The 25,571-nt window shown below is 38.5% G+C and overlaps 1 protein-coding gene across 1 annotated transcript in view; it reads right to left on the minus strand.

The window, feature by feature from the left end:
- LOC121080419 (phosphatidylinositol 3-kinase catalytic subunit type 3-like) overlaps positions 1-25,571 on the minus strand; it is an 89,493-nt gene that overhangs the window by 56,070 nt on the left and 7,852 nt on the right. The window contains 11 exon segments of the mRNA XM_040578439.1: positions 1,054-1,170; positions 1,976-2,003; positions 2,005-2,079; positions 5,154-5,221; positions 6,422-6,509; positions 12,613-12,767; positions 14,096-14,281; positions 14,929-15,021; positions 15,337-15,441; positions 16,015-16,104; positions 16,534-16,605. Of these exon segments, the coding sequence (XP_040434373.1) occupies positions 1,054-1,170; positions 1,976-2,003; positions 2,005-2,079; positions 5,154-5,221; positions 6,422-6,509; positions 12,613-12,767; positions 14,096-14,281; positions 14,929-15,021; positions 15,337-15,441; positions 16,015-16,104; positions 16,534-16,605 (1,077 nt within the window).

Here is a 25,571-nt window from a genome sequence, read left to right on the forward strand (position 1 = left end):
CTAGTACTTTACACTTGGTGTCCTACATAATAAATGTTGAACACATAAAAGTCTCTAGTCTTTTCTCCTACTGAATGTAAGAGGCATAAACTCACAGCAAGGTAGCCCACTACTGCTAGTAATAGTTCTAGCAGTCAATTGCTGCTAGCTAGATTTTAATCCCAAAATGAAAGCCATGCATTCCTTAGTTTTACAGAAATATCATGGCAGATATAAAAATATGTATGACACAACGCTAACAATGTGTTGTGCAAGCAGGAAATATACTCTTCTGAATTGAAAAAACCTCCTCCTCTTTTAGTGATTGTACCTTTTTACTGATATATAGAACATTCACAAAATTTCATAAAAATTATGCAACACTGAAGCTTCATTTTCCTGCACAAATATACCCACCCACCCCGATTTAAAGAAAGAAGGTGACAAAAGTCATTACATTGAAAAATCCATGTTTGAAAATACTGATGTGTGTCAGAGGAAAATACATGAACAGAAATCCCCTTTGGCGTTCTTGCTTTCTCTGCATACCCATCTGTCAAGTTCACCTAAAATATCTTAAGGACAAAGCTTTTTAAAATGCACCCATGATGGAAATAATTTTCCTGAACATGCAACAGAAGGCAAAGTTCTGCTAAACACATACCTTATAAAAGAACAGTTTTGTTGTGCTTGCAAAAAATGGGATGTTGCTGCTAGTCAAACTTCATTATCTACCCTGGCTTAATTCTCACACCATAATGACCTCTGCTACCTTCCTATGTCGCCCACAACTTAGTCACTGTTACATCATCAACTATTCTCATATCTTCTTTTTGTCAAAATATTGCAAGATTTTTCTCAAACATCTCTTCTGTTTATCATCTACAACTTTTCAGAACACCTTGGAACTATGACCCATCTAAACTTTTCCGAAGTTTGTTTAGACTTGGCTAAAATTATTACAGAACAGATAGACATCTGTTATAAGTCTCAGTGCTAAGAACTTTTAGTGAAAAACTAACATTCCTATTGTCAAATTCTAGCCAGAGATAAGTTTCCCAATCCTTTAGTTACCTTTTTCTTACGGTTCCCACTTTCACGCTGCACTGCTTTCATTACGTGAACCAGCCGATCTACAAATGTCTGCTGGGCTGCCAACAATGAACGCATAACTCTGACAGACTTATCACCCTAAATGAATTAAAAGAAACAGAATTAGTTCTTTGTTCTGTAATTATTTTACCTAGAAATTATTCCTTTATGCTTAGACCTTTGGGCTTCTAAGAGGTAAGTGAATAATGATCAATTTCCTGTCAATTTGAAAGGTATTTTCTGTAAAATGCTATCAGAATCACTGTAGCTGGCAATCAATTATCTGACCTAACAGTACACTTCAATTTGCATCAAAAATTTCAGTGAGGAACAGTCATGCATGACAAACCTATTCACACAGACAAAATAAGTTAGTAAGGATAAGCACAAGAAATATTCTTATTAAGCATAAGAGTCATATTTGAATAACATACCTAAAATCAGAATTAATACAGTGTGAGATACACAAAAATCAGGAAAGACTGTACATCTGCTATAAGTTAGAGCTTGCAATACAAGTTTTCTGGGTTTTTTTCCTGCTGCCGATAAACAGAACCGCACTTTTTGTGAATCCAGAAGATAGGTCTCGTCTCAATTTTTACTGTAAGGACAAGTACTTCCAATAAAGAAATAGTAAATAAAAAAACCTCCGTACACAAGGCAGATAATTTTAGGTCCAGCATGTTACAAACAGGAACAAGCAATAAAACAAGAGAAAAGTTCTCAATACTTGTTTTCTTTTTCAGTAATTTCTCTGGTTTACTACAAACTCAAATTCAAGCAGTAGAAGCTTTCAAATTTCCATACATAGGACAGAAAAAGCTGTCATCCTCCTACACACCTGTGCCTTTTTAAAGAATTACTATCCCAAACCACTATGTATTTCCTTACATACAGGCATTACCTTCAGCAAAGCCTGACTAAATCTTCTCCACATTTAAGTACATTTCGTGAGTCTTTGGGTCCCTCTGCTGAGTGTCTTGGTCTTCACACTCCACTATTACATACCTGCAGAATAAAAACAACCCAAGTTATGCTGTATCCCGGTGCTACACAGTTTGAGTGAGATACATTAGCCCTGTATTAAAGGCCTGGAACTAAAAGTCCCTCTTTGAATAGATCTCTATCTCAACCAACAGGTGAACTCTCAAAAATTGCAGTCACCAATTCCCACCTGGATCAGGAGAGCCTATCAAAGTTTCTGAGGTCTTTCACTTACAGTGAAGTGGCATCCCTCAAACAGGACAAGTCAGAAGTCCAAATCACAAGAACAAACTCCAACCCAGCAGTACACGTGGGAGGAGCAGGCATTCCACTGTGCTACTACCTTCTACATAATGCAGTGGCTGCGAACTTGCTATTCAAGAATAGCTGTAAAAACAAGAAGAATCTCTTCCCACCTGCTCCCTGTTTTACCATTAGCAATGGTGGAAGAGACAATATTGGTCCTGAAGTAGCTCTGCAAAGTCTACATCCCAAAATAATTTTTAATTTCTAAAATTATGATTTGGGCATGACATTTAAACAGTACAATTTGGGACAGTTATACTGAAAATTTATTTTTATATGATAAGCGGTTGTTTGGAATGCTTTTGTGCTTATTTCTACTCTCAGTCAAATAAAAAGCAGCTATCCACAGAGGGCTGTCTTTCTGTTGATCAATATATCTCCTATTACTACCCAGAAAAAAACAAATAACCCCACTATATAAAAAAAAAGTAAGAAATTAGCAAGTCAGTTGATTCTCAAACACTGTATTTAGATTCAAAAGTGACTACATATTCAAACACACAGACTTGGACTTTATGCTGACAGCTACAATTACCCCTCCTCTTCTGTAGAATCTCTTCACAACTAAATGATTATGGGACAAGACTAGAGGTCTATCATTTGCAGCTGATCAAATTTGACTAGTCTTATTTATAAATAAATAAGACTATTTATATATATTTATAACTTAAAGTTATAAATAACATACTATAAATTAAAATAAGGCACATGTAACATGCCATGACACTTATATCAATGATTCTATAACTAAAGATTACTTCTAGGACTTTGTTAATATATTGTTCTACACTGTTCCCTCACTAAAATGACAAAATTAGATTGCAGTAATGTGTGTATAAAAATAAGTCCATATTTACAAAATTTGTGCACCAAAACTTCAAGGAAAACAGGAAGTAATGAATGGAAACATGCCATTTTCATCTTCATTTGTTAAAAAGCCCTAGACAAGTTTCTCCGAGCTATCTTGCAACAAAGGAGTAAGAGTAATGCCTCATACTTGGGATACGTGTCTCATACATCCAAAGAGACAGAAAAAGCAGCAGCACTGACTTCTGTAGCCACTGTTACAGTATAAGGATAGGATAGCTTTACAGTGACATGGGACTGAGCAGAAGGTTTGATTTTCAAGGGTTATTGGTCTTTTTCCATTGATTATTTTAGGTGCATGCTGTGTCCAGATAGTTGAAACAAGCAATCGATCAGCAGCCAAGAGGATTTATGGGTACGTCAGCTCAAACAGTGGCTGCAATATTTGTATTTTGTCACTGAGAAACTGAGATGTCTGTAAAGAAAAAGAATAAATTGACTGGAGGTTTTGGTTTGGTGGGGTTTTTGTTTGTTATTTTTGGTTGCTTTGTCTGTGGTGTTTTTTAAGTCATAAGACAAAAACTTCTGGATGTTTGAACTTTCTATAGACTGAATGCCTGAGATGTTGCCGAAATAGAAGTGCACAGTTTCTATCAATGTGATAGAAATAAGCTAACCTACTAACACTTGTCTTAATAGAGAATATTTGATTAGGTCAAGCATTTGGCTTCTACCCATATCGATTCAGCCTACAATTACTTTATTAATTTAAATTTAATAGTACTTTTTCCTGAAGCCAAACATTATCTTTGACTACTGTGACAGAAGTATGTACACTCATGAGCTGTAGTTCTCATGCACTTTAAAAATCTTAAATTCAAGCTACTGAAAAAGCAATGAAATAAACTTTGAGACATTTACAAATAGAATCATTCTCAGGATAGGTTTAAGATTCTTTTAAGAATTTTATAGGAACAGTCTGGCAGATTTACATCACATAGAACGCTCCATTCCAAATTCATAACTTATCAGTGGTTAATATTCATAGCATATTAACATAGGATCATGTTTACTAGTTATTTTAAATGAGATGCATCTACAAAGGATGCAAATAAGAACTGACTTAAGTTTAGCCACGTAAAAGGCACCTAATCTCTCCATTTTAGAATATGTGTATATATAAACAGCTCTATGTGTTGTGTATATGCATATATATGTACATTAATATATACACATAAACACGCACTTTCACAAAGTACAGCTCTATTCATCTCAGCTTTCTTCAAATGAAATAATTCCTATATGCAACTGCTTACTCAGAAGGCATGCAGATGACTAATTTAGACATCTAATTTAATTTTTAAACCACTTAACTAAGTAATCTTACCTCTCCACTATCTAGATAAATTAAGAGTTCACACACAACTAAAGTTCCCTCTAACAAAGCACACATCTGCAATGATGTTGTGTTTGTGATCATAAGATAACCAGAAATGGAATCAGGAAAAATAATTAGGTTAGCACAAAAAAATTAGTGCTTTATGAACTTTCATAAAGTACACTATTGATTAATAAAGTGCGTAACTTAAATATTCTAGCCAACACTGTCAAAAATTATAAACACAAACCAAACAGAAAAGCAGAGCAGAAGATGAACTTTATCTCCTCCCCACCACCATAAACAATTTGAATGGCAACCTATAAACTATAATTGGGCTTTTTTTTTTTTTTTTGTAACACTGTACTGAATGCCCTACAGATCTACTTCCTTTCTCTAATGGTAAAACACTAAAAACCAGCACCCTCCTTTTACTAATTATTCTGTTCAAGCACATACTGTTTTAAATCTACTACTCCATCCTGTAAGAAAACTAAATTCTGAAGTTCTAAAGACAGGTCATCTTTTGCTGTGCATCCTTCTGGGCATTATAGCTTTGATTTCAATTACACATTGATACAGTATGAATAAACAGTTTATAACATACCAATACAAGTAGTTTGCCAACATGGAATTTTTGCATGCTCGTGATTTCAAGAAAGTGCAAAGATCTTGCTGGAAGGGATTTAAGAAGAACAAAATTAAATTATAAAGGAGTCTAAACAGTTGAGAGGCACACAAATTTAAAGAAACAGCCCAAATAAATGCAAGAAATTTTGAGAGATATATTCTCCTCTAAAATGTGACTCAAATCCAACCTAATATTTAATCATAATAGTTTTCATATTTCTCCAAATCCAGCAAAAACACTACATATAAAAAAAGGCATGCTATTACAGTAATACATTTACCAACATGTCAAAAGTACATGATGTTTTCCAACAACAGATCTTTAATATAGTTTATATTTACAGTATCTTACACTCTGCTCCTATGCAATTTTCTCCTGCTGCGAGTCAACCCTGAAAGGGATTTGCTACCCTGCTTTGCATCCAGAAGATCTGAACCTCTTTAAATTCTACATTTAAAAAAAAAAAAATCTGTAGAAGATACACACCATGTAGCTGCTTTTTCAAGGTTTAATATTTTCCCTAACAAGAAATCTGTGTACCTTCACTGACATGCTCAATTTGAGGCTTATTTTCTATGCAGTACTGAGACTCAAAAGGGAAGATTAATAACAGGGAATTGATCTTCAGTACAAAGAACAATTAACTGCACATCAGATTAAAATCCGATTCCCTCAAACTGTCTACCTTCTATCTTTCCTTGCCTCCAGTCCCATTCTTATTACTACTCTTCTACTCGTGGTATAAATTGAACATAATCCTTGGCAGATGCAAACCAACACAGCATTTCACTTAGGTTCAAAGAAGATGACACCAACACCAAAGAATGGCTACAGGAAGAACAGTCTGCAGAGACTAAAACATTTGGGTAATTGTTTTCCATCAAAAAACCTGCTTTAAAATACCTCAAACACATGCAACTCTCAATATCTAATGACTATGTGGATAGCCTTTGCAGTAGTTTTCTCCTTTAAAGGAGAGTACTGTAATTTTATGAACAATTCAATGCCCAGTCACCCAGTTTTGGAGAGTCTGACCGTCTACATAAATTATCTGTAAAAATCTGTAAACAAAAATGCAGATAAGCTATTGTTATTTTCTTCATGTTTAGTTTACATTTATATTCTTCATTCAGCAAGATACAGTACAAAGATTTAAAATAGTCACAAACAAAAACTAAAACCAGTACCAGGTCACTAAAAAAAAAAAAATGTATGAAAAACAGAAGGTAAAGCATTTGACTTACATCAAGGTTTTCATTGTCTGCAAGCTCCTTTGTCTTAGAAGTAAGAGGCAGTGAGGAAACAGGTGGAATAGGACTCATGATCTGGGAACTACATAAAGGAAAACATGTAACTGGCATGATTCAAAGTTCTTGCTTGAGGGGAAGGGGGCATGCATGAAAATAGCAATGCATTTCATTTCTACAACATAATAAATTCAGAAAACTAGAAGTATCTTTGAAGATAGTATCTCAATTCTGTTTCAGAACAAACTGCATGAACAGCAATTTTGACAGCTGTAGTTCCTAAAAACAGCAAAAATCTGTGCCTTGATAGCCACATAGTTTATGGCTGTGAAGGACATTCACTTACACCAAACTCAGCATTTTGTTTCATCTTCCACAAAAAACAAGCAGACATAGATGGGAACTTAGCAAATCTACATTTTCAGGATAAGCTTTTTTAAATGTAATTAAGATGAATTTGCTACTACACAACACCTGCAAGCACTCATCTCTGTAATGCAATTACACATAACAGTAGACAAACCCAATGCTTGCAAGAAGAAATTATCAGACAGTAAATTTACCTGAAAGGAAGTAATCAGACAGCTCTACTAATGTCTAAGTGTTGCTGCAGCCTCAAATACACCGTACATGCCAGGACACCCACTCTACAGCTTAGTAGCAAGATCAATAGAAGCAGTACACTTGTAATACTAAAATAAACCCTAATGATACAAGTGATTAAACACTGAAGCTTAAAACTAAAAATCCTGGAAATTTGTATTAAATATTCACAGGAGACTTCAGTTAACCAGGTTTGTTTACACTTTGCTCAATACTGTATTAATTAGATATTTCAGTCTTTCTTTTGGATTCCTGCAAGAATAAAAATTGTGCTCCGTCAGCTCTTTTACATGCACAGAACTCTCTCTACACCTTCTTTTGCAGGAGCAGGAAGAAATCTATTTCCATTTCAGACAGATTGGACTTTTAGATCCATATTTGTCGCGATGGAGGGAAGAAACAGTCACTCAATATGAGTGATCAGCAGACTTCGTTTATTGTCCCTTACAGTCACCTTTTATGCCTTGTTATAATTAGCTCATACATATTACAAAAGTTAAGCTCATTATTGGTTAGTTGCCTAAATACCAAGCCCGCCCCTAGTTTCTCTTCTGTAGTTATCTGTTCCCACCTGCAACATTCTTTTCCCACCGCGATCTTCCTGTTATTGTGTAACAAAAACAGCCAAGGATAGTGTATTTTTGCTTTACTTCAGATAAGCTGAGAGCGATGTGCATTTTTGTCCAGCCAGCTGGACTATGTCTATGTGACCCTTTTCAGCTAGCCAGTTATCCACAATTCCCCCGTTTTTATTTTGGGCGACATAGGCTTGGTTGACCATTTTCAATAACAGCGTTTTAACACAGGAAAATACACGGCTAAGCACTACTAAAACTATTACAATAATGATCAAAAATAATAATCCCGTTTGCTATGAGATTGTATCTTTGCTGTCAAAAGTTCGAGTTTTTCACGCGTGGTCCCCTGTATGTGGGATCGGAAGAGATGTCAAATAGGTTCCAGAACAGGGCCTATCACAAGGTGCAGGCAAAGCAGCGTTCTCGCGTCGAGCTCCTCCAGCGTGCTCTACAGCAGGTTTTACCCAACGGCTGGGAACCCAAATAGTGCCTGAATTGGTAGAAATACAGACATAACCACGCCCCACATAAATCACCTCCACAGGACCTATCCATTGTCCTGTTTTTGCATCCTTATACAGTACTTTCATGTGTGGTGGCCTGGGGGGTTCTGAGCCAGCGTGGTGCCTTGTTATAGGCAGCTCATTACTGTCCCCAAATACACGCAAATGATTAAGCACAAAAAGAGCCTTCTCTACCCTTTCTCTTACATCCTGAATCTCTTTGAACTTTTCTATATAACGTTTTAGCGTCCCGTTAGCCCGCTCTACGATTGCTTGTCCAGTTGGAGAATGAGGGATTGCAGTAACATGTTTAATATTCCACATTTGCATAAAGCGTTTAAGTAATCCGCTACCATATGCAGGACCGTTATCAGTTTGAATAGTAATAGGCACCCCTAAAACAGCAAAGCAACTAGTTAAATGCTGGCGCACGTCCCGGACCTTTTCCCCGGGCTGTGGTGTGGCCCATAACATATGGCTATAGGTGTCTATAGTAACATGCACATATTTCAATCGACCGAATGCAAGAACATGAGTAACATCCATCTGCCAAACATCATTAGACTTTAGTCGTCACGGGTTGACCCCGCAACCGAGCCCTAAGCCTGAGTTATGGTGACTACATATAGGGCAAGCCTTCACAATGGCCCGAGCCTCCTCCATAGAGAGTTTGTAGGCTTGTGCCAGCCCCTTTGCGTTTTGATGGAAGATCGAATGGGCTTCTCGGGCTCAACAATGTGGTGCTAATGGGGGTTCAGTAGCAATTGCGACAAGATGATCAGCTCAAGCATTGCCCTCTCCGAGGCCTTCTTCCCACTGATGGCTTCAGATGTGGATCACTGCATATGATTCCGATCTCTGTGTGATTGCAAGCTGCAAGCTCACAAGCAGTTCTGTCAAGCGTTGATTCTTTAATTCACGCACGCTTGCATCTTCAATCCGGCTGACTATGCTGGCAACATAGAGAGAATCTGTGACTACATTCAGTGGGACATCTCTCCACCTAATAAATGTCCAGACCACTGCAAAGAGTTCTAGCGTCTGTAGGGAATCCTTTGGCTGCGCTTGTAGAATTTGGTGTTGCCACCCTTGCTCATCTTTCCATGTTATGGCAGCGGTCCTAGAGCGTCGACCCGCATCAGTAAAGGCCGTGAGAGCGTGCGGGATAGGCTGGCTGGATCGCTTCGGCTTAACAATCCAGCCCATGTTCTCCATCCACGACAGGATGGGCGATGGGAGTGGTTTAACTATTATCGCTGCTCCATTGTGGAGTAATGCAGCCTGCAGTTCCTCGGAGTTCTGCAAGTACCACTCCAAGTCAATCTGTCTCATCGGCACCCATATTGTGCCAGGAGGAGTGCCATCCACCTGTAAGATACGACAGCGACCTTTCTTGATCAGCTCCGACAGCGTAGAAATTTTGTCTTGTATTGTGCGTCGTGGTTGCAGCGGGGGAGCTATCCATTCCAATACGATGGTGGTGTACTCCCCTTTCTCCCCCGTTTTTATTTTTTGCTGTGTTAGAGCACCCATGAGGTACTGAGTGCCACATAAGAGTCAAATCGATGGGTAACCCTACAACATGCCGATGCGTGGAGCACGTAGTCACCATTGATGCTATTTGTTGTAACGTTTGTTCTTGCTGTTCAGTAAGCTGTACTGTGGTTGAGGAATCTGTCCCTCTCAAGAGGGGGCGTAGTTGATTTAATAGTTCATTGGGGATGCCCACTACAGGTCAGAGCCATTGCAGATCACCGAGCAGTCGTTGGGCGTCGTGAAGGGTTTGGATATCCAGATGGAGTGACAACTTTTGAGGCTGAATTGTTGTATCAGTAATGCGCCACCCCAGATACTTCCAGGAACTTGATTCTTGCACCTTTTTGGGTGCTACTACCAAGCCTCTATGCTTGAGTTGTTCTGTTAAAACCTGTTTTTGTGGGCAAGCAGCCGCTTTTTTTGTCGGCGCGGGGCGGCTCTTCCCACTGGGTCGCCCGTTTCCCGATCCACGACAAGCAGCTTCGTTGTGAGTGTCTGAGTGGCAGTTTCGACACCATACAGAGTTGACATTGCAGTCCCGTCTCACGTGTCCGGTGACACCGCAACGGAAGCACCGTAGATGAGATGGGCCGCGGGCATTTGATCGCCCAGCAAAGGCTTACAAAGGAGCAAGGGCTGCCAAGACCTGACTTTGGGTAGACTGCGCCTGCTCTTTTAAAGCACTCCCTAGTTCTTTTATTGCCTCGACTAACATAGCCTGGGGCCCGACCGGCACTTGTGCCATTCTTTCCAAAGCTTCTTCTATGGTCCATGTCCCTGGTAGCGTAGCTAGGATGTTACGTGTGGCTGGGTTACAATTCTGCATGGCACACTGCTTTAAAATGGAGCCTTTGAGATAGTCTTGCACCCCAGCTGCCTCTATGGCGTTTCCTACCCGATCGATAAATAACCCAAAAGGCTCCTCTCTTCCCTGCTTTATTCCCATATATGAAGGTATTCCCCCAGGTTCCTTTATACAGTCAAGTGCTAGTCTAGCTAGCCTCATCGCTTCCTTTGCCTTATCCGGTCCCATCAGTGCCTGAGCTTCGGTTCGAAAATAGAGTCCTAAACCCATCAGCTCCTTTAGAGTAACCCCATGCAGTGGGTCCCCTGGCTGTCTAACTACTGCTATCGATTCCTGACAAGCAGCCTGCCAATGAGCGTTAAACAGAAGCTGCTGATGTTGGCTCAAGAATAACTTCATTATACTGCGGATGTCACTCGGGAGTAAGATATTAGTTCCCCAAATATAATCTAACATTTGCCTGGTGGGTTCCCCTTTCAAACCTGACTCACTCACAGTAGCCCGTAGCTGAGTTAACTTCCAATCTAAGTTAGTGATAGAAACCGTGATATTCCCCTGCGCATCTGGCTGTGAATACGTGACTGGGAAAGCCTCATGCACGATTCCTGCAGCAAAATCGCGTTCACCCTCAGGCATAGCACTTTCTGCTATCTGCTTCCAGACCTTTTGCCTATTTTGGGCAACCTGAAGACATTCTGCAAAAGGATTCATACATTCCCTACTCTCTACCTCTATTTTACGCTCTATTTCCTCGCTTACGTCATCATTCCCCGACAGAGGGGCTGAGGGATTCGAAGAGGGCAGCGACGGGAAGGGCGACTGGTCCCACCTTCCTGCAGTCCCCTGTTGAACCATCAGCGTACGCACCGAGGGAGGCAACGGGCAATTGGGGGGGGAAGCCGACTCCCCCTACCGTGTGGCTATTGCAGTCCCGCTTGCAACTCCCAGTCGTTCAGAGGCGGCAGCAGCCGCTCTCTGTTCGGCTCAATGTTGCAAAAGGGCATTAGCGACAGCTTGCCACGGTTTCATCAGTTTTTTGGCTGTTTTATTGTCGGCTATTACTTCGGCAAACAGTGTGTCCCCATAATTACGCCACTCTGCATGCTCGAAAACCATATCCGGATTCCCAAAATGACCCCTCGCTACCCCATACGCTAATAACCCGGGTAATTCCTTTTTACAGTCTATGCCCCGAATGCTCTGCTTTTCTAAAAAGCATTTGAGCGAATCGTACGTCGCTCGTCTCTCCATACCTTTGTCAGCGCTGTTGCAGCCTTTGCGAGACTTCGGCGACGCGTGGCCGGCGGGACCCTCTGTAGGTGCTCCCGGGCGCAGGGACTGTGCCCTTCCGCCTCCTGCGCTGCTTTCAGGACCGGTACCCGAATCTCCGTCGAACCGTGGCTCGCAGGTTCAGCCCTCTCTAGGGTCCCTGTTCGGGCGCCATTTGTCGCGACGGAGGGAAGACACAGTCACTCAATATGAGTGATCAGCAGACTTCGTTTATTGTCTCTTACAGTCACCTTTTATGCCTTCTTATAATTAGCTCATACATATTACAAAAGTTAAGCTCATTATTGGTTAGTTGCCTAAATACCAAGCCCGCCCCTAGTTTCTCTTCTGTAGTTATCTGTTCCCACCTGCAACATTCTTTTCCCACCGCGATCTTCCTGTTATTGTGTAACAAGAACAGCCAAGGAGAGTGTATTTTTGCTTTACTTCAGATAAACTGAGAGCGATGTGCATTTTTGTCCAGCCAGCTGGACTATGTCTATGTGAACTTTTTCAGCTAGCCAGTTATCCACACATGTTATTTGATGAATTTGGAAGTGGAGCCTCATACAATTTCAGTGAAGACATCCTAACTTTTGCAAGGACAGAAAGAAGCAATGCCAGTGTTTTTCCTGTGCTCTCCAGAAGTTGTCTTCCTTTCATGCAGTAAGGTCAAGGCCACAACTTCAAGATTAAGAATGTTTGCTCTAAACTATCTGTAGTCAGGAAATACATTCCATGAAACCTCAGGGGTTAATTTTTTAATTTTATGTCACCACTTGGGATTATAAAATAGGATGCTGCATATACAATGGTTACTAAAAAGGAGAAAGAATTTGAGGGCTTAAAATGTTACATGTTTCTGCTTTTCTACTGGAAATCTAAGCTTCTTACCTGTCTATTTCAGCACCATTAGTTCCAGATGTTGTCATGCTTTCTGACATCAAACCTTGACAGTCCCTCTTGCTAGGTTCCAGTCCATTCTTTATGTCATCAAAGTTTTCATATTTCAGTGCCTGGACTAACTGTAGCAGATACATCAGCAAATCCTCATGAAGGAAAAGAAAAAGCAAACAAAATAAACAAAGCAAAAACCAACACAAAATTAGTTGAGGGGGTCAGTTAAAGCTGGCTAGGACCATATGAAAACCATGTTTTGAAAATTCTAATTGATAGAAAAACTTAGGGTTTAGTGACCTACAATACAGTGACCTAGAGATCAGGAATTGGGGTCTCTCTAGCAAGCAATGTACAGTAGAAAAATTCATGTAGGATGGATTTTGACTCCCAAAAAATACTGAATTACTACACTACTACTTTTTTGTTACTCAAAGGTATTAAGTGCTAATAAAGTAAAAATTCAAATGCGATTATGAAAGTTCTCTTTAGTTAAGCTGCCCTACTTGCTTCCAGTGTCCACAACATAAACCTTTAAGCTTGTCGCTCCAAGAAGAAAATTCAAGCATAAAATCTAGACCATGGTACCAGTAATTCAGATTCTCATATCTCTTATGAAGTTTTGGGGGGTTTTTAATACCTTGTGTAGCTGGGGATCCTTGAAACCCACATCTGATCTATTTTAGATCGAAGAATAGAATTTTATTCACTTGCTGTTTATAATGAAGTTGTTCCCTCGACTATTCATTTTGTTCTGTTTAGTTCCCTTCAAATGTTTTATAAAAGGTACATTTTTAAAGTCAAAGTAGTATGACCTTGTCTATTGAGGTAGGCTTGCAAAAATTTGATATATTTATGCTCCCTATTTTAAACTCTATTGACTGCCAAGGATTCAAGAGTTATGGAAATGCATTCAAAGTTGGGGTTTTTTTTTATTGTCAAAAGAAAATAAATTATTAAAATTTAACAGATTAGCATCCAATAAGTGGATTCCACTCATAAATCACAGCTCATCATATTCTAATCAGTATACAATTAGAAACACCTTATTTCCACAGATGCTTTTCTACTCACTTTCTTTAGCAAAAGAGTATGATGATATACTGCTTCAATTTACCAGGCGGGTTTGTTAGAAATCTTTTAGAAGACTATTTAAGTTCAGAGCACTTTTATGGAGGTTACCATTCCAAATTTATCACTGGTTTCTGGGAAGAATATATGGTTGGTTTACTTTGTTTGTCAAAACCAGCTATCACTGGCTGGTCACACTAAAGCAATTATCAATGAGGGCCAGTTAATAACATGAAGACTTTGCTCCATAAAGAACTTCTAGTACATAGCATCATAGTGATAATTTTTTATTCCATCAATGTTATTCACTTAAATGTCTTAAAAAATAGCAAACATTTCAAAAGTACTCAATGAGACTAAAAATTGTGACACCAGCTAACTTCACATGTACCCACAGACCAATGAATACCTCATCATCAGCCTGTTGAAGCCTGGCAATGGCATAGCACCGAACTGTTGGGTTGGTGAAGTGAGACAACAGAAGTTCTAGAGAGTCTTCCACATCCATGGGCTTCCACTTGCCCAATAGCTCCAGTGCTTGCTTTGCCTCTTGTGGTAGGTCCCAGTTGACACATTTTAAGAATTTTGTCAAGGCCTAAATAGAAAGAGATTGGACAATTCATCAGTGAAAATCCAAGCTGAACAAATGATTTCAGAAATTAAGTGTTTCACTTTACTTAGAACTAGATTCAGACTATACATACATAAACACAGACCTGGGAGGCCTTATTGATTTAAGTGGCAATACAATACTGGATTGTTTTAACATGTCCCAGAAAACCTGCAGCGAAGTTGTCTTCTAAGTAAAATGTAAAGTCAGCGGTTACTGCTCTACCACAATTACCACTACATAAAAAATGCCTGTTGCTGGGGAATTATTTATTCAATTTACTTGGACTTTTGGTGTGGTGCTACTTATCCTGGTAATGCTATCCCTTGTCTAAAATGGGTGAAGAAGCTTCTCTCATATTTTTTCTTTGCTGAAGACAACATTGGCAATACTGGTATTTTAAGCGGACAGCCAGTATTTGTAGAAAGACTGCTGTAGTAACAGCCAGTTCATATGATTTAAGAGGAAAAAACAGTCACTAATTTTTAGAACAGTAACATAAGTTTAAAATAATCTTGACTAGCTTCTAAGACACTGAAGCTCTGTATCTCTGCAAGGACAGGATGTTGTAGAACAAGTGCCTGATGAAGCCCCTCTTGCAAAAATAAGTCCACTCAAATCATTCAACTTACCTTCTCCTGATTAGTAAGGTAATATCTGAATTTCCAGACTAGATCTTGTTCCTCGTATGTTAGCTGCTTTGTTGGTGGGTAACTCACTATGATCTATTAGATACATAGTCAGAAAGTGAGTTGAAAAGCATGAACAGGCATAATCAACAAGCTAACAGACTACACTGTGACAAAGCACAACACTGACAACACACAAAAATAGCTAGGGAAAAAAAAATCTTTCCAACTGTGCAAAGTTCTCATGCTATCATGGAGATGCATAACCATGGTTATGTGGTTGATTACAACATTTCTTCATTAATAACTTTCTATAAACTGAAATGAACTGTATTTTCCTTAAATTTTCACCATATATTAAGACCAACCTACCTAATAAAATTTAATTTAGCCTTCATATGACTGACTTACATTAAGCTGATCTCGCGTAGCTGCATTAGACTTCAGATCATGATCAGAAGGTCCACTCCTTAAACTTCGAGCAAGCTTGTGATGTTTGCTTTCTACTAAGTTCTCCTAAATTCAGAGGGCAAGTTAGCACTTATAAATACTCAAACTCCAAAGAAAATTACTACTGAAATGAAACCATCTAGCAAAGACTTATCAGTATCTTGAAAAATGCATGGCAATTAAAATCACATCTAAAACTACGGTGTCTTCTGGATTGGTTTTTTTTGTGGTTATTTTAGAAAAATCTTCAATAATATGAGGAGGGTTGTTTGGAATTTTGAGGTTTTGGTTTGGTTTTTTACTTCACAAAATTTAAAAACCCTGCTTTGCCTTTTGGTGAATTGCTGCAAAATGTAAGCGTTTCAGTCAATACATCCATGATTTCTCAGTACTTACGTGCTAGCCACTTTATAAACATTACTTAAGATGATGTTTGCAGTATAAAGCTTTGTATGCAAGAAAAACATCTCAAAAAGTTTTCCCACTGTTAATATCATGTTAGCAACAGTAGGAGCCACAATAGGAGCCACAGTGTCAACAAGATTTCAGCAGCCAAGGCAGTTTTCAGCAGTCAGACTTGCTCTTGCAGTGTTAGATTACACAGTGCTCAAACAGTGTCGCCAGTAGAAGCCCACTTACATTAAGGTTCCCAAAGCTGCCAATACCAGTCCCACTGAATTGGCATCCACAATAATGGAAATCTTTTCTAGAACTGTACTTAGGCACTGTCTACATGGAAAACAACATACAAGAGAGTGTAGGGAGAAAATATTTTAACAAAGTGACCAAGAGTTACTGCACCATCCTCTAAATCTCTCTTTTTCAACTCCCTCTTACCTTTATTCCCACCCTCTGACCTCTTTTGCCAACAGTTCCCCCTCCTGGCTTCCCTACATCTCAGAAGCAAGCACATTAGATATGGAAAGGAAGAGATGAATGTAAACATGAAATCAATTCTTATATTTTAATCTAGCAACTTCAGAAAAACAACTTTAAAATTCAAACCCACTGACATTTCTCAAGTGGTCAAATACATCTTTCCACTGGAATTTTAAAATACTGAAGACAGCAATATAGGCAAGCTTTCATCTGCATTTAGGGAAACTTCAACAAAAGAACCCACTATAATACAAATTGCATTACATGGAGCATGCTTACCATAGACATCTGGGGATCTGGAATCTTAACAATTTCAGAACTTGTTAAAATTGGAGATGACTCATCACCATCCTGAATGACAAACAGTTAAAAGTCTATTAAACATCTAAAGTTTTAGGAAAAAAACCAACATTTCATATTAACGCATTGTGAATTATGCTACATTAAAAGAATGATGCAACTACAACTTGCTCACTTTTTAAGTTATAAAGGGGAAAACAGAAAATAAGAAATGGATTCTTTGTCTTGTTAGTTTTGCCAGATGACAAAAATTTGGGAAGACAAATGAAAGTTCATCTGAGGAGATGCAGCTTGGCAACTCACTACCATGCTGGCACACAGGTGTGTGGAGAAATTTGCCTTAATTATTACATGCATCCTCTGGCAGCACAAAGAGAAACCAAATCAGCGCCCATATTTCCACTGGAAATAAACCACTTCCTAGAAATAACAACCATGATGCAGAAAATATCTCCTAATAGTTTAAGAGAGATTAATTTATGAAGATATACGTGTGTCTGTATACAGGTTCCACATGGAATGTGACAGTCTCTTCTAAAAGTTTGTGCTGTCATGCTCTGGAGCAGTATGACAGGAGCCTGCTAATTTTCCTTAGGGGAGTCTAACCTGCTGCTGCATACATAAGGGAAAGGAGAAGCTAAAAGCCTGTTTGAACCAGGCACAAAGAAAAAAATACAAAGCCTGTCACAACAGGCCAAGAACAGCAACACTGTTTCCATCTTCCAGTCATACCCAGCAGTTCAGGTTTTGTCTGGTTGGGATTTTTTACCTTAGAAGTGTAATTAAACATTAATTGACATTATATACAGAAGAACATTTCATTTAAAAGACAGTATAAAACAGTAAAACAGAAAACCCACGACAACAGCAGCATAATATGTGCTATGCCATATTTATACTTGGTTTGTTCTCATTTATTCTGGAGTAAATTACAGCTCAGAAAAAAAGCCTTTTTGACGTATAAACATCTTCCTCAATAACATAAGTTTTGAAATAACTTGAGGTTTTGCTTCTGCCCTCACCCTCTTTCTTTTTCCCTCCTACTTTTCCAACCAAATATGCCTATTGGGATGGTTTTGCTTTGAAAGTTATCTCCGAAAATTATAAAAGACTGAGGGGCTTGTATCAAAAGGAGTAACAAAATTATTCATCACCAACAAGACACAGGAGTGAACATTGCCATTAACCTTTCAGAAGAAACCTTTTTTTTTTTTTCCTAGCTACATAAATTTAGTGTTGCTGACTACAGTAAAAGGTTTCTTCTTATTAAAATCCACATTCAGGAAGACACTTCTACTGCATTTCTTAGTGTCCTATGCCTTTCTGAAGTAACAATTTTACAGTCAAAATGACAATAACTACACACACATCACTCCAAGTTAAAGGAAATCTACCTACAATCTGGCTGTGGCTGATGATCCCAGAACGTGAGGAGGATTGCTTTTCCCATTAGTCTTTAAATAAAGTATGCATGCAAACACTGATAAGGAGAAAGAGGACATTTGCTTACAGTTTCCCTGTTTTAAAAGCATACTGCCTCAATACTGAGCTTAGCATTAATCCAATAGTACTCCCAAAGTATTTCAATTATAACAAAATACTAATGTATCACTGTAAAAGTAGCCTGAACTAAGTTGAAGCCACAGTGACAGATCAGCATTCATTGTACTAAAACCTTTGCCACCTCAGACAGAACCTTCAGATCACATTATACTAGTTTTACAAAGTCAAACTGCATTAAAAAAAAAAAAATCTGTGTGTGTAATCCTTCTGAAATTAAAACACATCTGATGACAAGAGATGACAGACCAATTTCTATCTACTAATTGGTTATCGTCCTAATGAAAAACATAATAAGGCTGCAATTTGATTTTATCTCTATAAAACAACAAATTACCAATACCCCAGTGACAAACAAGTTTCCACTGTTTAGACCCTTCGTATAACAACACTGTAGGAAAAAACTTGACACAGGAGTAGATTCATTAGCAACCAATAAATGTTCTAATGTCTACCAAACTGTTTCTAACATCTATATCCCTATATACACTTTCTCACAGTGAAAAGATTCAGATAAAATAGCTGTAAAAGAGGAGTCTTATAAATCTTTTAGGCTGCTAAACATGGGACACCTACCCCACAATAAAAAGCCTATGACACCTATTACCAACTCAGAACTTACAAGGATCAGAATGACAAAAGTACAGTTGCCAAAAATTTGCTTACTTACAAAACTAAAAAAATGCAGAGTCTTCCAGTGCCTCATGTCAAAATGTTTATAATACCCTCTAAACCAAAGACTGGGGAATTTTTACAAAACTAGTGACAGAAGAATGATTTCTGAACTCATCGCTGCCATCTTCTTTTTAACCTTTCAAAAGAAATATTATAATGACTGTTCTTTAAACTCCTCAAACATAGATTATGCTGACAAACCAAGCTCAAAAGCTCTAGTTACTCAGCTTAAGAACTAGGAAAACTTTCCTCCATTTTATTACATTCTAGAACAAAGCTGCAAGCTTGAAGCAAAACTTGCTATGTGTGGATAACTGGCTAGCTGAAAAAGTTCATAGACATAGTCCAGCTGGCTGGACAAAAATGCACATCACTCTCAGCTTATCTGAAGTAAAGCAAAATACACTGTCTTTGGCTGTCCTTGTTACACAGTAACAGGAAGATTTCGGTGGGAAAAGAATGTTGCAGGTGGGAACAGAAAACTACAGAAGAGAAACTAGGGGCGGGCTTGGTATTTAGGCAACTAACCAATAATGAGCTTAACTTTTGTAATATGTATGAGCTAATTATAAGAAGGCATAAAAGGTGACTGTAAGAGACAATAAACGAAGTCTGCTGATCACTCATATTGAGTGACTGTGTCTTCCCTCCGTCGTGACAAATGGCGCCCGAACAGGGACCCTAGAGAGGGCTGAACCTGCGAGCCACGGTTCGACGGAGATTCGGGTACCGGTCCTGAAAGCAGCGCAGGAGGCGGAAGGGCACAGTCCCCGCGCCCGGGAGCACCTACAGAGGGTCCCGCCGGCCACGCGTCGCCGAAGTCTCGCAAAGGCTGCAACAGCGCTGACGACGGTATGGAGAGACAAGCGGCGTACGAGTCGCTCATTTGCTTTTTAGAAAAGCGGAGCGTTCGGGACATAGATTGTAACAAGGCATTACCCGGGTTATTAGCGTATGGGATAGCATCCGGGTCCCCCGCGGCAGCGGCGAGCGGCGGCGCGGCCCGGCAGGCCCCTTCCCGGCCGCGGTTTCTCTCCAAGGCGGCACCCCCACCCCCACCCCCCTCCGATCGGCGCCATGGCGATGCAAGCGGCCAAGCGAGCTAACATCTGGCTGCCCCCAGAGGTCAATCGGATCCTCTATATTCGGAACCTGCCGTATAAAATCACAGCGGAGGAAATGTATGATATGTTTGGGAAATACGGACCTATTCGACAAATCAGAGTTGGAGACACTCCTGAAACAAGAGGAACAGCTTAAGCTTCTCAAGGGAAAATACGGAATCGATTACAAACCCACCAAAAAAAAGTGCTTCAGATGTCACCTACAAGAAATGGGTTTCTGCTTTGAACTAGCAAACATCTCTGTGTTTAAAAAGAAGCCTTTTTGCCTTGATGGAGATAATTTATTCTGTATTCTGTATTTATGCTGTATTCTGAATGTGGAAATTGGTTGGGACTAGGAGGCTGGCTTAAAGGCATTTTGCAAACGGGATTATTATTTTTGATCATTATTGTAATAATAGTTTTTTGATCAAAACCAGCCAAAATTATTTGTAAGCATTAGGCCTATCTGAAGAGAATGCCTTTATTTGAATCAGCAGTTAAGGTGTAGTTTAGTCTGATGCTGTGGTTTTATCTGCTCCTGGTGAAGTTTTGAAGTGATGAAATCAGAGATACAAGGTATACTAAGAGTTATGAGGTAATAAGGTAATAATCTAAGTAAGGGTGCTGTCTTTTATATCTACAAGTGCAATATGCTTTTATGTAGCAGAGAGAAACTTTAACAATAATGTTGCTTGAGCGAGATGTGCATGTGACAACTTGGGAAAAGGGATATCACAACTGGAGTGCAACAGTGTTTCTATGTCTGGCAGAGTGAAATCTTTCAAGACCTGAGTTTAGACAGTCTAAAATAAATTGTTAGTATTCAGAAAACCCATCTTAAGCCTCTTTTGCTTACACAGTGTTATGGAAGTCAACTGCTATTGTAGAGAATTAATGATTTTTTAATACATATTAACAAATACTACTATTTTCACTTGAGGCATTTGAGTGACAAATACTCACATGTAGGATTTGAGGGAATGTCAGCATAAATCGCACTTACAGTAAGACTGCATTTTTAATTACTGTACTCATTAAGATTCGATGATGCCATAAGGCTAAGGCCTTTTATCACAGATTGGTTCTGAACTAAAAGGTGTGTGCACACGTAGATATGCACATTTGTGTTATTTTCCTTAATTGGCTACAAAATAATATAATTAGGTTGGGGACTAGATCTTGGGAATTTGTCTATTATACTTCTGTTTGTTAAGGAACGTGCATAACATACAGCACCCATGTAGGCTTGGCTTGTGGCATAGTTGTCAAATTTAGCATAGACATTCAGACAGATAAGCAACGTACTCTTCTTGTGTGTATCACCTACAAGCCATTATGGCTTAGTGTGTAAATCTGTATGTAACTATTGAAAAATCCACTTATGAATGTATATAGCTTAGAACTAATTTTTTCCCTTTGTTAATTCTTTGATATCAATGAGGTATTCTTCAGAAAATGTATGGACTGGTTGGTTGCATAAGGGCAGTTGTTATTTGGACAGAAAATTGTTAATGATCAGGGATTTTCCACTAAAATATTTGCAAATATTCCTAGTCAAACATCAGGTTGGTTTCTTTTTGGGTTTTGAGCTTGCATTAGTCCAGGTTCAGAACTTTAAAATTACATTTGAATTTTTTAAACTTTTTATATCACTGGAACAGAAAGAGCATCTAAATTAAAGCTTCAAGCTAACTTTATTTTTCAAGTATTTCAGGAATTATACTTCTGAACTGAGATTTTATAAGTTGGCTGTGTATTTTCCTGTGTTAAAACGCTGTTATTGAAAATGGTCAACCAAGCCTATGTCGCCCAAAATAAAAACTGGGGAATTGTGGATAACTGGCTAGCTGAAAAAGTTCATAGACATAGTCCAGCTGGCTGGACAAAAATGCACATCACTCTCAGCTTATCTGAAGTAAAGCAAAATACACTGTCTTTGGCTGTTTTTGTTACACAATAACAGGAAGATTTCGGTGGGAAAAGAATGTTGCAGGTGGGAACAGAAAACTACAGAAGAGAAACTAGGGGCGGGCTTGGTATTTAGGCAACTAACCAATAATGAGCTTAACTTTTGTAATATGTATGAGCTAATTATAACAAGGCATAAAAGGTGACTGTAAGGGACAATAAACGAAGTCTGCTGATCACTCATATTGAGTGACTGTGTCTTCCCTCTGTCGCGACACTATGAAACCAAATTTTGCCAAGCATTGGTGGGACAAGTTACAGTATCAAGGATTAACAACATTTTCAGAACAGTTTAACGAAATCCTCAAGAAAGGACAATGCCATTAGTTTACCTGTGAAAGATGTCAATTGTTTAACTTGCCCTCAGATTAGATTAACACGCAGCTCTAATTCTCCTCATACCTGGAAAGCATCACATGGATCACTGTGACCCTGGCCACACAAACTTACTACACCACAACTGAGGGTCAATACTAAATTAGCATTAGAATCTGGTCAGGTGGGTGCTTTTGAAGTGTCTCTCCTGATCATCTTCATCCAGTGAGCTTTAGTTCACATCTGGGAACTTTTAGCAATACCTAGTAACTTCCCACTGTCAACAGTCATTCAAGCTCATGGGACTTGATTAAATCTAGTCCCAAGCATAAAATACAGTGCAGACACTGGGCCTTCAGCAACCCCTTCACTCTGTAAATCTGCTCCTCTTGGCTGCACTACTTGCTAGCAGAGCCAGAACCTGAGATGACCAGCTATTTTGCCACTGGGAAACAAAAGCAGCATCAATACTACAAAGTATTAACTTGCTTAATACTACTACCTTACAGAGCTTTAGAGGTATTTCACTACATTAAGGTTAGTATGTATGTAGAGTCCGTTTTAAAAAGTCTATAAAATTTGAAGACTATTCTGGATCAGCAAGGTTGTTCTGACTCTCCTGAAAATCCGTTTCACAACATCAATAAAGAAGGAGGTTCTATGTATCTTATTCTTTAGTCAAAACATCATTTCAAGTAATGCCAATGGGATCCAACTTCTCCCACACAAAAAAAAACACCAAAACCAGACCTCCAATGCTATAGACACTATTTTTTCTTTCTTTTAAGCCATGAAAAAGGCTTTGATAGTCAGACTTTCTTTTAAAAAAAAATAAATAAATAAACTAGATGCAGCAGTGCAATCAGTTTATTCATTCTAACAACGGTTCCACTTGAAATCTGCACAAAAAACACTAATGATAAATGCTGGTGTTATTTTCACTTGGAAAATCACACTGAATTTTTGCCTAAACATAGAACCAGAAGCGATGCTCTCGTTAATAGCAGACCGCTATCCTTCACATCTTGAATGCTGTATTAAAATTAAGTTCACAGAGAACACGGAAAAAGCCACTGCCACTTCATTGTAATTGAACGCTGAGTGAAAGAATCTCAAATTCTATCCGCCACTGTTTAACAGGCTAGTTCTTCGTAAACACTTGAAAACAAATTTATCAAGAAAACTGTAACAAGTAATCTCCACTTTGAATATTGGTCACAGGCAGGTGACAACAGAACCTGCTTTCATTAGACTCAATGTACTGGATTGGTGATGCCAGATATGTATACTGTATGCTGTAATTGGAAGCATGACAAAACTGAGAAGATGGGCATTAATTTAAGTAGTTTCCTACTGCTGCCAGACAAGGGTCAAGAACTTGTTGAAAAGCTACTTTGTAACAACAAGTCCCTCAAACCTCAGTTAGGTATAGCTTTAATATGTACTATTACACATTCAATTACTTCATTTCCACAAGAGCAACCAATTCATAGTTATTTTGTTCCATGCACTTTTAACATGCTTCAGAAACATCTGTTAAAAGAGAGATGCATGCTTGAAGTCTGGACCTTCTTTCTCACACCTTGCCCATCTGAAAAAACATAATGATGACAAAAAAGTATTATGTGTAAATCAGGAATAATTCATCTATAATGGGAGGTTTCTGGAGGTAAGCTAAGGGAAAGAAATCATTTTTAGGAATGTCACATTTAGCTATAAAAATTAAAACAGTCAACAGGACACAAAGACACACAGTAGTCATGTTCATCAGTTTGAACCTGTGAAAAGTACACTAATGTAAAAATGGTTAGTAAAATGTTTCAGTATTTTGATCATATTCCATTATGCTCCCCAGAAAAATATTTCCTTGATTTCCACTAAAGTAAGTTACTTTACTTTGTTTCACGGAGGAATCTGACACATTGTAGGTTTCATTCTGTTTTGTAACACAAGGGAGTTTTGTAATTGGAAGGTCCTCTGCAATAGCTGGTTCTAGAATAAGTGTATACAAGTGCTATGAAACTAGCCCTTCTAAAGGCAAAAAGACTTGGAAGGGTGAGGAGAGTCCCATTGTCAACTACAGTCAGCTAAAAGAAATGCTAAAAAGCTAACCTACACATCTGCCTAAGGCACAGTTTCATCAAAATTACCAAAATCCACCACAAAACTAAAAAATAGGAAAAAAAAACCACAAAAACCAAACCACCAACCTCCCCCACAACACCCTCACCCTCAAAAAAAGAAAAAGCAAACAAAAACCACAAAAACAAATAAAGTAAAAAAAATCCACAACAAAACTTCATCTCCCTAAACACACCCCACATTTGCCTCAGACTGTGGGAGGAGACACTAAGTCCCAAGTAGATCTGCTACTTCCTCCAGAAGCATTACAAAGGCAGCTACCACTACATGAGATACCTGGACAGCGCATGGACATCCACATGTATTATTTATATACCTTGTCTGCAAGACACAGCTCTTACAAGGGCTTAAAAAAATTCTCAAACAGCCACTCATTTTTGTTATGACCACAGCAATTTGAAAAACAACCGTAACTTCTCATGCAGTGGCATCTCTGTTAAATTCTAAGACTACTGTTTGTAGTAGTTCCAGATACTCAGTAACACCTTAATTCAAAAGGGCTAGAATAATAGCATTTAAGCAGTTTTTCTAAAGATTCACAAGCTTTAACTTGCAATAGATCATACAGTTGAGGTAGATTCTGATCTGTGTCTCCTCAGAGTACTTTTGGTGGAATCCTGCTTTTTGCAATTTATTACTGTATTTTTCACTACCTTCTTCAAGAATCTTAGATTAGATCCCAGTTCTTCTGTCCAGATCAACTGGTAATGTTGTCACATACATAGAAATGTTTGTAATCCATTTTATTAACAATCTGCATTCTGAATCACAGATTTTTTTAATTCTCAGAATAGATGCTGCTTACAGTTAGCGCCTCTGATCTCAACAGGTCTCCAGTCTCTTTCTCTACCTTCTTTCTCTTTCCCATAAAGCTGCATTATTCAGTAACTTTCTGACTTCCTATGAATCTAAACAGGTTGAAAATTTTAAAAGGCAATTAGTAACAATGCTTTTTTTTAAAAAAAAAACAGATTATACATATACTGCTTTTTCTATTTTAATGGGTCTTTCCACACTACACACTTTCTATATTATCTTATTATCTAAGTACTGATAATGCCTGGCAATGCCACACTGATGTCTTAAGCTCACTATTAATCCTTCGTTTCATTAAATTTGAACTCATAAAAAACCACTGAAGGCACTGGTTTGGAGACCCGTTTTGTAAACAGGAAGAAAAGATGCAAGACATTCCAATCCAGAAGTCTTAATTGACTTCCAAAGCATTTGCAGCATGAAAAACTAAACTTT

The sequence above is a fragment of the Falco naumanni genome, chromosome W (genome assembly GCF_017639655.2).
Source record: "Falco naumanni isolate bFalNau1 chromosome W, bFalNau1.pat, whole genome shotgun sequence".
Lineage (NCBI taxonomy): Eukaryota > Metazoa > Chordata > Aves > Falconiformes > Falconidae > Falco > Falco naumanni.